The 14,658-nt window shown below is 59.9% G+C and overlaps 1 protein-coding gene across 17 annotated transcripts in view; it reads left to right on the top strand.

The window, feature by feature from the left end:
• The window catches only part of SPEG (striated muscle enriched protein kinase), a 56,580-nt gene that overhangs the window by 22,860 nt on the left and 19,062 nt on the right, over positions 1 to 14,658 (top strand). For 14 of the 17 annotated variants that reach the window (XM_082466546.1, XM_082466543.1, XM_082466541.1 and 11 more), the window contains 12 exons: positions 3,296 to 3,471; positions 3,706 to 3,794; positions 4,724 to 4,899; positions 7,366 to 7,626; positions 8,754 to 8,912; positions 9,013 to 9,202; positions 9,309 to 9,532; positions 11,930 to 12,049; positions 12,295 to 12,399; positions 12,976 to 13,182; positions 13,567 to 13,690; positions 13,805 to 13,980. In XM_082466546.1, coding sequence (XP_082322672.1) covers positions 3,296 to 3,471; positions 3,706 to 3,794; positions 4,724 to 4,899; positions 7,366 to 7,626; positions 8,754 to 8,912; positions 9,013 to 9,202; positions 9,309 to 9,532; positions 11,930 to 12,049; positions 12,295 to 12,399; positions 12,976 to 13,182; positions 13,567 to 13,690; positions 13,805 to 13,980 — 2,007 coding nt within the window. The other 3 variants (XM_082466544.1, XM_082466545.1, XM_082466547.1) reach the window with 3 other exon arrangements.

The following is a 14,658-nucleotide window of genomic DNA, read 5'->3' on the forward strand; positions in this document are numbered from 1 at the left end:
GCGGCACTGCCGTGAGTCAGGGGCCTTGCGCCAGGTGGCAGGCCCGGTGGTGCAGTGCGGAGCATGTGGGCTGTGGAGCCAGGCCTCCAGGGTTCGGAGCCTGGCCTTGAAGTCTGTTAGCCGAGTGAGGTGAGACTTAGTGATACTACCTCTTTGGGTTGTCCTCCTCCCATGAGGGTCCCAGGGGTCCCTAAACTTTTGTGTGCATAAGAATCACCCTGGGGGGTGCCTTTTAACAAATTTCCCATGTTTCTTCAGGTCAGAGTAAGGCCCAGAAATTTATAGTTTAAACAGGCTCCCAGGTAGTCCTGATGTGGGTGGTTCAGGGACGACTCTGAGAAACCCTGATGTAGAGGGCCCTGTGTGACGCCTTTCATGCAGGTGGCTGTGACCATATCCATCCTGGGGACACCTTAGGGGATGTTGAGATGCACTGGTCTGGAGATGAAGGGCTTCCCAACTTGTGGGCTCCCCAATGCCATTGTTTTCATTAAATGAATCTGACCTGGAAGCAGTGTTGAAAGGCGAGACAAGGGCACAGAGTGTGTAGGGGCAGCACATGGCGGGCATATGTGCATCTTAGATTTGGGGGGCACCTGCTGCCGTCTCCCTGGCTGGTGTAACTATGTTTCCCACAGTGAGAGCCAGGCTTGTGGGTGGAGCAGGGCTGGGATATAGGGACAGAGATGGTTTTGGCAGTGGAGCCAGTGAAAAGTTGGGTGGCACCAGGGCCTGGTGTGGAGCCCCAGAGGCTCTGCGAGCTGGAGACAAATCCTTGATCAGCCTCCTTGTTCTTGCAGTTCTGGGGGTACAGAGGGGTGAGGGGCCACTGCCTTGTTTTGAAGAGGCCTAGTTCTGACTCCTTTGGAGCCTGAGCGTCCTGCCTGGGCTGCTCTGACAGTTCCCCTCTCTAAGGGGCTTGAGGACTCCTGAATCACTTGGTCCCCTGATGCCCCTAGGGTGCTATTCCCCCAGACACCACCAGGGGTCTCTGGCTCCCTGCAAACCCTGCCCATCCAGCTCTGATCTCCGCAGTCCCTCCCTGGGCCCTTGAGCTGCTTCAGTGCCATGCAACCTGGAAGTGACCCCAGAGGGGGAGGGAGTGCCTTCCTCCAGGGACCATGCCGGTGATCTCAGCATCAGCTAGTGGCCCAGCCCGGAGCAGAGGCTCATCAAGTGCCATCCTGACTTCCCTTTCCACCCCCATGTCAGGACAGCCAACCTGAATGGTGCCTTCCCCCGCCCTTCTTCACTGGGAATGTTGGGAAACACGGGTCACAGCTTGGGAATGTGGCCCTGGGGCATGGGTGGTAGGAGGCGGGAGAAGGCCATGTGACCTCTCCTCAGCGGCTCTCCTGCTGTGCTGCTCTTTCTCCAAGCCCCGTCGCCACCAAGTCGAGATGGGTGCTAGTTGTGAGGGGTTGCTGAGGGGAGCAGCCTCCATTCTCCTGACTGTTGGCTCTGGTGGGGCTGACGGGGTGAGGGACCGTTGCCAACAGGTCCCTGGTAGAGCCTGTAGGAGGGTGGTTGGGTGCAGACCCAGGAACCCGGGGGGCTGCTGGGCCAAACCTGCCATGGCAGGAACGGGGAGGCAGAGGTGGGATTCTGGGCTCCTCAAGTTGAGGGGCCAGCATCTCTGGGAAGGAGGCCGAACAGCTCTCTGATTCTTAGCACCAGAGAAGACTGGGTATGGCCCGGCGCCTGAGTATTTGAGGCTTGTTGGTGTGGATTCCAGCATCAGGGATCTTGGCAATTTGGTCAGGGAAAGGGGCACCACAGGGGCCATTTGCCGTCAGTACCTCCTCTGGTGGACACATCAAAACAAATGGGTCAGTGCGAGCATGTTGGCTGCTGCAGTAAAGTGCCACCCCCATCTTCCCCTGGGGACTGAGGCCCCCATCCTTTGAGTGGAGGTGCCACTGAGGGGGCTTTGTTTGTCAGGGTCCAGAAGCTGTAAGGAGAGAAAAGGCAGATCCCGCTGCTTGGGAATGAGCAGGGTGGCTAAATACAGCTGGCCGCTCTGCCCCTCCCCTCTCCGCCCCCTCCACTCCAGGGCCCAGGCTGCTTGTGGTCTCAGCAGGCACCACCTCCCCAGCCAGCTGCCTGCCTGCCACCCAGCCTGTCCCGGCCTGGCCAGCCCTCACCTCCTCCTTCCCCCTCCTCAGGCTCCTTCCCCTCCCCCAGGACCTCGTGCAGAGCCTCAGCAGAGTGAGTGGGGCTGGGCAGGCTGGGCTCCTGATCCCTGGGGAGCCGGCCGGCCGGGGGTGGGCAGTGGGCAGGCAGCCGGAGGGCCTGGTGCCAGGACAGAGCCTTCGGGGCAAGCGCAGGCTGGGGTCCGTGTGCAGAGTCTCGGGGTGAGTTGGGGTGCAGCCCTGCCCCTGGCATAGCCAGAGGGGCTTGGGGTGGGGGGTCAGGAGGAGGGGCCAGGGGGCTGCGGCAGATTCATGTCTGTATTTGGCAGTCGGATAGGAGCCAGCTCAGTGAGGCTGGGCCCCTGGCCAGTTGCAGGGGAGGGCATCAGGGCTCTGGGGACACCCCTCCCCCAAAGCAACGCTGGTGCCCCCTCCTCTTCCCCAGGCTGAGCTGCCCTTCTCTGTGGATGAGTCAGACTTTGCTTTCCCAGCCCCTGAGAGTTCTGGGGTCTCTGCTGTAGGGATGGGGCCAACAGGTGTCCCTGGGGTATCTGGGGCAGGAAGCTGAGAAGGGAGTGGGGGAAGGGCTGGCTGGACAGTGCCGCCTCATTGGCCCTGGCACTGAGGTCAGGATAGGGCTTGTCTGAGGTGTGTGTTCCTCTGCACCAGGCCCGGCTCACCCGAGAAACAGGTGTCCTGGTTGTGCGGCTCTGGGGTCCAGAGATGTGAACCACCTGCATTGGGAGCCTGCAGTTCTGTACCGGGAATGTGGGTTCCCTGCTCCAGTGGAATTCCAAGTCTCCCACAGGGCCCAGGAATGGCCCCTCTGGTGCCTGAATCCTTTGCCCCAGGCTGTTCCCTATGGTTCCCCCACTCAAGAGGATCAGGGTCAGGGTTGGGAGAGTCTGTGGCAGAGCACGAGTCAGGGGCTCAGGGACAGGAAGCACCTGGACAAGGTTACTCAGCGAGTGAGTAGGAGCCCCGGGAAGTGAAGTCAGGGCAGGGCTGGCCTGTGGGAGCTGCCTGAGCTCCTGGGTTCTGGGACATTGCAGACCTTATCAGGACCTTGACCCCAGGCTGTTCCATCCAGTTCTCTCAGTCTCCCTGCCCCCTTTCTCCCCTGGCATCTCTACGCCACTGCCTCTCCTGTGTCTCTCCTCCAGGCGGGTCCACATCCCCTTTCAGCAGCCCTATCACCTCTGACGAGGAGTACCTGAGCCCCCCAGAGGAGTTCCCAGAGCCCGGGGAGACCTGGCCCCGAGCCCCCACCATGAAGCTTAGTCCTGGCCAGAACCGCCGTTCCTCCGACACTGGCTCCAAGGCGCCCCCCACCTTCAAGGTCAGATCCCTGAGGCCAGCCCCCAGATCCCTGGGTGTCCCTATTCCTTTGTGTGGCCCCTTGGTCTTGGGGCCACACCAGGCTCCAGTAAGGCCTGGAGCCTGGTCCCATTAACCCTTCTTATCCAGAGCCAGCCTTAGACTGGTGTGGAAGAGGCCTCTGTCCCAGATCCCCCTGCCCCTAGGAGCCAAAGCTGGGCCTTGTCTCACCTGACACTTTGGGGTCCCCCTTCAGGTCTCACTTATGGACCAGTCAGTAAGAGAAGGCCAAGATGTCACCATGAGCATCTGTGTGCAGGGCGAGCCCAAGCCGGTGGTCTCCTGGTGAGTAGTGGTCACTGGCCACCATCTGCCAGCTTCCCCCACTCCAGGCTGGGCCCTGTGAAGCCTGGCTTTGGGTGGAGGGCAGTGGACCCTTTGTGCACTTCCCAGTGATCTGCCCGGGGGGGCCTCATCCCAGGTGCAGTGGTGCCACTACCCCCAACATGCCCCTGCCCCTTGCCTGGTGTTCATGCTCATTCAGGGCTTCCCCTCTGGGGAGGGGTTTGGGTAACACATGGTCTCCTGTCTGTCTGCTTGGCATGACTAGCCAGGAGTCATCTCACTCCTGAAGAAGCCTGTCCCCTGCCATTCCGACCTCAACACCCATCCTTTGACAATAGGGTGATTTTTGAGGCCCGTTCTGCGCCCGGCCCTGTGCTAGACCCACACACAACAATTTGTGTCTGAGCTGCCAGAGTCCAGAGTTAAACTCGGGCCTCAGCTGCAGTGCTTCATCCCAGGTGCCATTTGATTATTCAGTTCACTTAGCTTCCTATTGGTTTGGGTTCTGTTTTTCATTTTTAATTGATTATCTAGTCCCCAGTGCGATCTTTTAACATTCATAGTCCTTTTGGGAAGTGGGAAAGCTATCTGTTCATTAAAATAAATAAAAACAAAACATGAAATCTAAGAATTGTTAAGATCTGAATAGCTTTGGTGCTGCTCTAAGTGCAGTTAGGTTCCAAGAGGGGAGAGACCCAGGTGGGCAGAGGGGGCTGGAAGTTCCTGGAGGGGGTGGGATGGCAGAGTCAGAGTGAAAAGCTAGCCCCATAACCTAGGGGTGAGGGGTGCCCACAGTCAGCGGGATAGGTCTGAGGAGTGGACAGATGATGTGGAGGGAGGGGAGGCCTGCTTGGCTCTGCAGCCCCACTTCCCCACGCCTGCAGGTCAGGACCTTGGGCCCAGGGACTGAGTTCTAGCCCCTCTGACAGGCTGAGAAACCGTCAGCCCGTGCGCCCAGACCAGCGGCGCTTCGCCGAGGAGGCAGAGGGTGGGCTTTGCCAGCTTCGGATCCTGGCCGCTGAGCGGGGCGATGCCGGCTTCTACACTTGCAAGGCGGTTAACGAATATGGCGCTCGGCAGTGCGAGGCGCGCCTGGAGGTCAGAGGTGAGTACCTCACACTCTCTACGAACCCCCTGCCCTGGACCCCGCCTTGTCCCTGCCCAGTTGTCAACTTTGACACAAGCTTAGTTATAGCATGCCACAACTGAGAGGGCCTTCGAGGTCCCGAAGTTCAGCTGCTTATGCTGAAGTTGAGTAAACTGAGGCCCAGAGAGGGGAGGTGATTTGCCCAAGGCCACACAGCAAATTGTTCAGTGCTCAGCTTCCTACACAGTACTGCCTCCCCTACGCTCAATCACGCCTGCCCTGGTGCCAGCCAGAGAGACCCTGCTTCCTGTTGCCGGCCGTCCTCCTCCCACACTCTTCTAAGCCTTTGTCACCTTGCCCTTGCCAGGCCCCTTCCTCACACCCACTCCCCGCTCATCTCTCGCCTCCTCTATCCATCCCACGGCTATGCAGAAGATACTGTGGTTGGGGGTGGCAGTGGGGAGTGTCTGATAGTTGGACCCGTCCGGAGGGACCCTTGAAGTGACTTGGGCATGGAGCATCGCAGGGCCGCCAGGGGTGTCAGGGTGAGCAGAGCTGGGAAATGTGGAGAGGGCTGGGCCCCCGGACTCGGGGCATAATGGCGGGTGGCCTTCTGGGCGTCAGGGACGGCAGGCCCTGGCCAGGCTGCCCTCGGGGGTAATGGTTTTCCTCGTGAGAGCAGGCCGTCTGCCTCACATTCTACTCACCCTTCCCCGTGGGCAGTTCAGGGCCAGGAACCCCTCCGTAGCTCTACACTCAGCCACCACCCCTCTCTTCCTGGCAGAGGCCAGCTCTGAGGAGACCCCCAGCCCCCTGTTGGAGCCTGGACCCTGAGAGTCATGTTCATCTCCCTGGGCCCCCCCAGCCTCAGTTCCCCTGCCCTGTGCCTCCAGTTCCTGGGGTTGCCACCTCCTCCGTCTCTGAACTCTTCAGCTCTCACCCCCCTGAACCCAGCCCCATTCTCTGGCCTGCTCCTTCCCCTCCAGGGTCTGGCTCTGCCTTGCTTCTCTGTGTTAACCCACATCTCGGTGCTTCTCTCTTTGGAATTCTTCCCACTATCCCCCAGGCTTTGGGGTGCCCCTGACGCCTAGGAATGCCTCTCCCTTGGTTGCCCAGGGCCTCTGCCTGCCCAGGAACCCCGGAGACCTGGCCTCTGGCTGACTGCCAGCCCTCACCCCAGCGCTGACCTTGGGGGAGCTGAAAGTGGCAGTGCCGCCCTGGCCGTTTTAGAGGGGCCCTAGCCAGGTCTGCGTGCGCGTGCGTGCCTGTGCGTGGGTGTGCGTGTGCTGCACTAACCTGCCGCTTGCTGACTGAGGTTTTTGTCTGTACACAGGCGAGTGAGCTCAGGGGCCGCCTGCGCTCCCCCTGCTACCCTCCGAGCCGCGCCCCTGTCTCAGGCACCTCTCGGACCTCGCTGTGTTTCACTGCCTCCTGCCCACAGACCCTGCCGGCCCGGACCCTGTCCCAGCCTCCCCTCCCCTCCCCACCCACGCAGCATCCTGGGATAGCCCATGAGCCCCTGTGGACCCTTCCTCCCCCAGTGGACATATGGCTGGGCAGGCTGGGAGCCCCCCCCACGGACTGAGTGCCAGGAGGGGGCGGCCCTGAGGGGTATCAAGACCACCCCCCAGTCTGTCCCCGAAGGGGGGCACCCAGCGAGTGCATGTGCTGCCGCTGCTACAGGCCCTGTCTGTCTTTCCGTTTGTCTGTGTGTCTGTGACAGTCAGGGAAGGATGCCTCCGAGCTGGTGTGGGGTGAGGCAGAGGGGGAGAGGACAGGGCATGGCATCCCTAGGATGGAGGGGGCCAGAGGGGCAGGGGGCTGTGGACAAGGGGATCAGGGGGCACTGACCATTCCAGAAGAGGGGGACATGGGCACTGACCATTCCCGAAATGGGTTTCAAATGGCACAATACTTTTTATTTCACAAGAGACCAAAAGCCAGAGGCCCCTGGGCCTTGTGCTGATGAAGAGGCCTGGCTGAGTTCTGGCCCGGGGCAGGCTTAGGGCCCATTTGGGGCTCCCTTGTTCACGGCGAGGGCCAGGGCTGCTCTGTCTGGGAGTGAGGGAGTTAGCCAGGCTTGGCGCAGGAGTAGGGACCTGCTGTAGTGGGTGTGGACATGTTCAGAAATACCTGTTTCTTAGCTCAAATAAAGTCCAGTTTGTACCCAGCTGGTGTGCTGTGTTTTCTTTTTCCGCCGCCGTCTCTGCCCCTATGTGGCCCTCTCAGTTTTCATGCCTTTGATTCCCTCCCACTTCCCCTGAGTTCACCCTCTCTGTCCCACGTGGGATTGCCATCCTGAAGCCAGGCCTGGGAGCTCCTTGCTGTCTTGGCCTGCTGGGTGGGCGGGCTTTCCCTGTCTCCAAAGGAACAAAATGCATCTCTCTCTCTGTGTCTTGTCTGTCTCTCTGTGTGTGCGTGTGTGTCTCCCTTGCCCCGTGTTTCTCTGCTCCACGTGTGCCCCTTGTGGCTGCTTTCCCCCAGCGCACCCTGAAAGCCGGTCCCTGGCCGTGCTGGCCCCCCTGCAGGACGTGGACGTGGGGGCCGGGGAGATGGCGCTGTTTGAGTGCCTGGTGGCAGGTCCTGCCGACGTGGAGGTAGACTGGCTGTGCCGAGGCCGCCTGCTGCAGCCCGCACTGCTGAAATGCAAGATGCATTTCGATGGCCGGAAATGCAAGCTGCTGCTCACCTCTGTGCATGAGGACGACAGTGGCGTCTACACCTGCAAGCTCAGCACGGCCAAAGGTAACTGCCTGCTTGGGCCAGAGGGCTTCCGCCGGCACCCAAGAGCTGGAGGGAGGGGAGTGGAGGTGAAGGACCGGGCGCAGAATAAGATGCCCAGGAAACGGGGCTCCATCTCCTGGGAGAAGAGCGGTGGGGTGGGAGATGGTGCTGTACACCTGCCTCCATACATCAGCACTTGTTGTCGCAGCTGACACAAAGCACGTTCTGTGTCAGTGTTCGCTATGGTTCCTGTTAGGGAGCCAGCTGCTGAAGTGTGGTCACCACACCTGCGCTTGGGTTCCAGTTCTTGCCCTGCCATGTACCAGTCACGTAACTTTGGACAAGTCACTTCATCCCTCTGAGCTTTAGACTGTTCATCTGTAAAAAGGGATCATGATAATACCTACCTCATAGGGGGATCGATAAGACTAATGAGATAATGTATGTAAAGAACAAAGCACAGCACCTGGCAAAGTGTAGCACCTCGTAAATGTCAGCCATTGTTATTATTAATGACGTCTCTGACCTGGTCTTCATCCTCATTTGAAGAGCTGAGATAATGCCTCATCTGGTCGTGGTGATGAGCACCTAAGGTGACACTAGAGGGGCTTTGTAAGCAGGAAAGGATCAGGTCAGCGTAAGGGGCTCTTATTTCCCCCAGAAGATTCTGTGTGGGGTGGTAGAGTGGGGCACAGGGGCATTTGCTCTGGGTCTGGGGTGCGGGTGAGGGAGTGTGGGCACAACCCAGGGGCAGAGGAGGGTTTCAAGGGTAGGGGAAAGGGGTGTGGGGGAGGGAGTGGGCTCAGCTTCTAGACCCTTCTCCTAGTGCTGTGCTGAGATTCATCCTGGGTGGGCAGGATGAGGTGACGGGGGGAGAGCCAGGCCGGGCCCTGGAATCCTGCCGTATCCCCAGCCACCGTGGCAGCCTGCCGCCCACCCTTGCTGACTGCCAGCCTCCTGAGATGGTCCGCTCTTTAGATCTTGCGCATTGCCTCACTCGGGTGCCCTGGGACCTCGCTGGGCTCTTGCCAGGCTCCGGGTTCTGGCCCAGCTCCTTTTTCCTGCCCAGCACGAGGGCAGGACCCACGGGTCGGGGTGCCTGGGGCTCTGTGGCCCTCCCTGCCCCAGTGCTGACCCGTCCCCACCAGATGAGCTGACCTGCAGTGCCCGGCTGACTGTGAGGCCCTCGCTGGCGCCCCTGTTCACGCGGCTGCTGGAGGATGTGGAGGTGCTGGAGGGACGCGCAGCCCGCTTCGACTGCAAGATCAGCGGCAGCCCGCCCCCCTCTGTTACCTGGACTCATTTTGGTATGGCCCTCCGCCCTGCAGATGTTGGGGGACCCCCCCCAGGGCCAGAGGGCAGGGCCCCTGGCTGAGGCCACTCTGCACGCACGCCCCTCCCTCCCAGGCCGCCCCGTGGTGGAGAGCGAGAACTTGCGACTTCGGCAGGAAGGAGGTCTGCACTCTCTGCACATCGCCCACGTGGGCAGTGAGGACGAGGGGCTCTACGAGGTCAGTGCTACCAACGCCCACGGCCAGGCCCACTGCTCAGCCCAGCTCTACGTGGAGGAGCCTCGGACGGCTGCCACTGGCCCTAGGTACCACCCGGGGCCCCCGGTGCTGCCAGGGCTGCCTCTGTGGGACCCCGGCCCTGTGGTGGGAGGTGCGGCTCCGGGCCTCTGGGCAGTTGTGTGGTTCTCACAGCTCGAAGCTGGAGAAGATGCCGTCCATCCCCGAGGAGCCGGAGCAGGGCGAGCTGGAGCGGCTGTCCATGCCCGACTTCCTGCGGCCGCTGCAGGACCTGGACGTGGGACTGGCCAAGGAAGCCATGCTGGAGTGCCAGGTGACCGGCCTGCCCTACCCCACCATCAGCTGGTTCCACAACGGCCACCGCATCCAGAGCAGCGAGGACCGGCGCATGACACAGTGTAGGTGTCCGGGAAGGGACCCTGCGGGTGTCCCCTCCAGCACCGCCTTTGCTTGCAGTGCCCGCCCCCTCTCCCTACCCTCGGGCCTTCCTTTTCTCACCTGGTCAGGGATGGGGCGTCTGGGAGAGGGGAGCCCAGAGAGGCTATGGGGTCACTGCCTCCTTCCTTGAGCCCACATGGCACCCATCTGCTGGGTCACCACACTGGGCCTCGGTGTCCTGTTAGCACTTACTGGACTGGCAGTCCAGCCTGCTGCTGGCCGTGGGCAAGTTACAGAACGCCTCCAGGCCTCAGTTTCCTCATCTGTGGTAGACTTGTTGGGAGAACTGAAGCAGTTAATACACAGAAGCACTTAGAGCAGGGCCTGGCAAATAGCAAGGGGCCAGTGAGTGTTAAATCTTAGCGTTACTGCTGTTATTGTTGCCGCCATCACCATCTGTGTTGATGAAGTGATGCTGCACACGCCCCCTGGAGAAATTCCAGTGACAAGCCTGATGTGGGTCGTGTCTACCGTCAAAAGGATGCTTGGTCCAGGGTTGTTCAGTAGTAGATAAAGAAGACAGAGCAGGGAAAAATACTTTCTCACGGTGTATCTCAGTTCCATCCTTGAAGGAGTCTGAGTCTCGTGTGAGAAAGTCTACCTATGCCTCATCAGACAGTGCCACCCCATGACCCGTGGTGGGCTTCTCTTACGGCTGCCATGTGACAAAACTCCCCTCTCTTAAGCGCTTCCTGAGTGCCAGGCCCTGAGTGCTAAAGGCCTGACGTGATGATCTCACTTTCCTCAGCACGGGCCTGTAAGGCAGGTGCTATGACTCCTGTTTACAGATGGGGAAACTGAGGCTTACAGAGGGACAGGGGTTTACCCAAAAGCAGACAAATACCATCTGACTTCCTAACCAGGACGTCCCCTGTCACCCGCGCCCCACTCTCCCCTCCCATCTCCAGTGTCACCACTGCGGCTCTGACCCTCCCCTCGGCCCCCTCTGCCACTGTCTTTGCTCAGCCCACAGGCTTCCTATCTCTCAATCTGCTCTGAGGCCCCCGGTGGGTGTCTGTCTCAGGATCTGAGCCGGCGCCTCTGCTTCTGTCTGTATCTGGGGTCAGTGGCAGCCCTGGGCTTCTCTTCCTTTATAAATAGTGTCAGCAGAGATGAATGAATGGGTGGGTGTTCCATGCAGAGATAACCGCTAAGAGAAGGGAGGGGTGTTTGGGGATGGCCCTGATGTCAAGGAAAGAGGACAGTGCAGATCTCTTCCCCTTCATGTCCCGCCAGGAATGGCCTCCTGACCATCATTCAGGAAGCACGGTGTAGGGAGAGGGCTTTGGAATCAGAGGGAACCAGGTTCAAGCCATGGCTTCATCATTTGTTAGCCGTGTGACCTTGGGACAAGTTTGTTAATGTCTCTGACCTCACTGGTAAAATGAGGATACTTTTGCAGGGTTGCTGAAAGGATTATGGAGAAAAAATGTATGTCAAGTATCTGGCATGGGCTGGGTACAATGCGAACAACTCTTACTGTAATTTATAATCTAATGTATTTGCACTTACTGCATGCAAGGCATCCAGTTCTGGGCCTGGCAGGACATACAAGCTCTGTCATTAAGGAGCTTACAGGAGGCGTGATGTGTGCAAGAAAAGAGGAAGGACCACCCAAAGCACTGTGGGCTGGGCGCTGGAGGTCCCGGGGAGGGAGTCAGAGATGGAGGTGCAGAGGGGACCAGGGGCGTGGAGAGGAGTTCCCAGGGCTGGCAGTCACTTGAACTGCATCTTGAAGGAGAAGGAGGCCTTAGGTAAGAGAAGAGCGTTCCAGAAGGGAGGAATTTTGTTAGCAAAGGCCTGGAGAAGGAACTCATGTGGCTTGTTCAGGGACCTGATGGTGGGTCAGGGTCAGGACGTGTAGGAATAGCAGGAGACGAGGCTGGACGGGAGTTTGGGCTGAGGGCTTTGGAGGCCACCTAGTTAGCAGTAGGTGCCATTAAGGTCCCTAGATCGAGAGATCACATGCGATGCTGCTGGTGGGGTGTGGACCGCATGCGTGGAGGCTTTCATGGGCTCTGAGCTGGAGATGGGACCAGCAGTGGCCGTGAGGATGGAGAAGAGGAGGCTCTCCAGGGCAGGAACCCACAGAGAGTGAACTGGCGTGGGAGGAAGATGAGAAGTGGCTGGGCCTGTAGTGCTGGAGGGACAGGCAAGAGGTGCAGGGCTGCAGGTGTGCACTTGGTAGCCTGGACCTAGAGTGTGCTGCACGATGGACACCCTTCTTGTGTCTGCCCCACCCTTCCCTTCCACCTGTAGTGGGGTGGGGTGAAGGGCCAGGCCTGGGTGGCATGGGCCCACCCTCCAAAGTATCCTCCTAGCTCAGACACAGTATCACTGTCCCACCCCGCCCACAGACCGGGATGTCCATCGCTTGGTGTTCCCTACTGTGGGACCTCAGCATGCTGGTGTCTACAAGAGCGTCATTGCCAACAAACTGGGCAAAGCGGCCTGCTATGCCCACCTCTACGTCACAGGTGAGGCAGGTACCCTCCCGGTCAGCTGTGTGCACAGCCTAGCCTCTGGCCCACCTAGGGGCCTGGGTGAGGGTGGGGCCTCCACACCAGCTCCCTCCCCCTCGGTCCCCTGGGAAGCCAGCTGGCCTTGCCTCTGCCCCCGTGGCTGTGCCCCCGGACCCCAGCCCACTGCCTGGAGGCCTGGTGATCCTGTGGGGCCATTGAGCCCAAAAGGACCCAGCAGATGTCGGACCTGTGGCTTTCAGATGTGGTTCCAGGCCCCCCAGATGGCGCCCCACAGGTAGTGGCTGTGACCGGAAAGACGATCACACTCGCATGGAACGCCCCCAGGAGCCTGGACATGGCCATCGGTGGGTCCAGCCACACAGGGCTATGGGTGGGGGCGGGGGCACTGAGGGGGCCAGGAGAGGAGGGCAAGGCCCAGGAGGACATACAGGTGCGGGTAGGAATGGATGGAGCACTGGGGGCCTGGCCAGGAGCGGCTTTGTGGGCCTCCTCCCCATGGTGGACAGAGCCCTGGCTCTGGGTCAGGAGAGGAGAGAAAGGGGGGCTGCCACGTGCCCTTCTTTTCTCAGAGGGACTGGGTGCTTGGGTCACGGTCCCGGGGAACCCCTCTCCTTCCCTGTGCACGATCTCCTACTGCTCTGTGCCTCAGTCTCCCTACCTCAGGTAGTTGCAAGGAATCGGGGCTAAGTCAAGGTCCCTCCATGCCTGTAACTGGATCCCATGCCTGACGCCTTGTGGGCTCTGAGCCTGGCCAGGCCTGTGGCTGGGCAGGAGCAGATAGGGGGCGGGCAGAAGCGACAGGAGAAACTGAGGCAGGTCCTCAGAGCAGACTGATGATGAATCCCTGAGTCCCGAGCCAGCTGAACAGGGGCGGGGGGCACCCCAGCAAGGCCCACCTCTAGCAGCTGCCTCCCCACCAGACCCGGACGCCCTGACCTACACTGTGCAGCACCAGGTGCTGAGCTCAGACCACTGGACAGCGCTGGTCACGGGCCTGCGGCAGCCTGGGTGGACGGCCACTGGGCTGCGTAAGGGGGTCCAGCACGTCTTCCGGGTCCTCAGCACCACCATCAAGAGCAGCAGCAAGCCCTCGCCCCCCTCTGAGCCCGTGCAGCTGCTGGACCGCGGTGAGCCTGGTGTTCTGTGGGGCGGGGGCGAGAGCTACTGGGCCAGGGAACTGGGTGTCCATGGAGGAGGCTCCAGGGCTGGTGTGGACGTGATAACTAGGGCGGGCTTGGCGTGGCTGGGCGCGACCCCTGCCTGTCAGAGTGCTTCCTTCTTACTCCTAAAAGCAGCACACGCAGTGGGCAAGGCTGAGGCTCTGGTGTCCAATCCCAGCTCTGCTGCTTGCTTCTGGCTGAGTTCCCTAGACAAGTCGCTAAACCTCTCTGAACCTCGGCTTCCTCGTCTGTAAAAATGGAGCTCGCATGGCGATTGGGAGGGTTCAAGGAGCAGTGGGTGCTGAGGATCTGGTGTCAAGCCCAGCATAGAGCCAGCCCTCCTGCTCCCAGGCCCGCCCCTGGAGGAGGCGCCCGCCGTGCTGGACAAGCCAGACATCGTGTGCGTGGTGGAGGGACAGCCTGCCAGTGTCACCGTCACCTTCAACCACGTGGAGGCCCAGGTCGTCTGGAGGAGGTGGGGCCCACCTGGCATGCCCTACTCCTCACATGAGGCAGTCCCGCTCTAGCCGGCCAGACCGACCTCCCTGGGGCTGGATCCTGGGTGACCTCTCTGTGCTGTGTCCCTTAGCTGCCGAGGGGCCCTCCTAGAGGCCCGGGCGGGTGTGTATGAGCTGAGCCAGCCAGACGATGACCAGTACTGTCTTCGGATCTGCCGGGTGGGCCGCCGGGATGTGGGGACCCTCACTTGCACTGCCCACAACCGCCATGGCACACAGTCCTGCTCGGTCACACTGGAGCTGGCAGGTAGGTGACAGCTGCCTCCCTCCCTCTGAGGCCCACAGCCCTCTCCTCACACCCCCAGGTGAACACACCCACCTGCCAATCCTATGTCTCCCCTCTCAGGCCTGTCCATCATTAGATAATACTATAATTAGATAGTACTGCCATAATAATAGCAGTACTAGTAACAATAGCAGTACTAATAAGATACTTATTGAGCACCTAGTATGTGCCAGGCTCAGTGCTAAGTACCTTATGTGTATCACCTCATTTAATATTTACATCAACCCTGTGAGATGGAGTCAGTTATTATCGCCATTTTACAGATGGGGAAACTGAGGCCCAGAGAGTGTGCTAAGTAACAGGCCCAAGGTCACACAACCTAATAAGTCAGGAGCTGGGATTCAAGCCTGGATGCCCCACAAAGCCAGCCAGTGTTCTTAGATCCTGTGTTAAACACAACAGGAAATAGTACTTCAAATGAAACAAACTGGGAGGAGGTGGGGGACCAAGCCAATTTAAAAAAGAAAAAGGCCCAAGTGAGGCATCTTACCCCCAGACTCCCAGCTCTGGGGATCCTGGCTGCTGCCCTTTCACACAAGCCTGTTTGACAGGGCCTTCCAACCTTTGCAGTGAGGACCCTTTTTATAATTTCTCCTTTCGAGATGTAGTCTCTCAGACTGTAACATGCATGAAGTAGTA

Source organism: Balaenoptera physalus (genome assembly GCF_965194825.1).
Source record: "Balaenoptera physalus genome assembly, chromosome: 6".
Taxonomy (NCBI): Eukaryota; Metazoa; Chordata; class Mammalia; order Artiodactyla; family Balaenopteridae; genus Balaenoptera; species Balaenoptera physalus.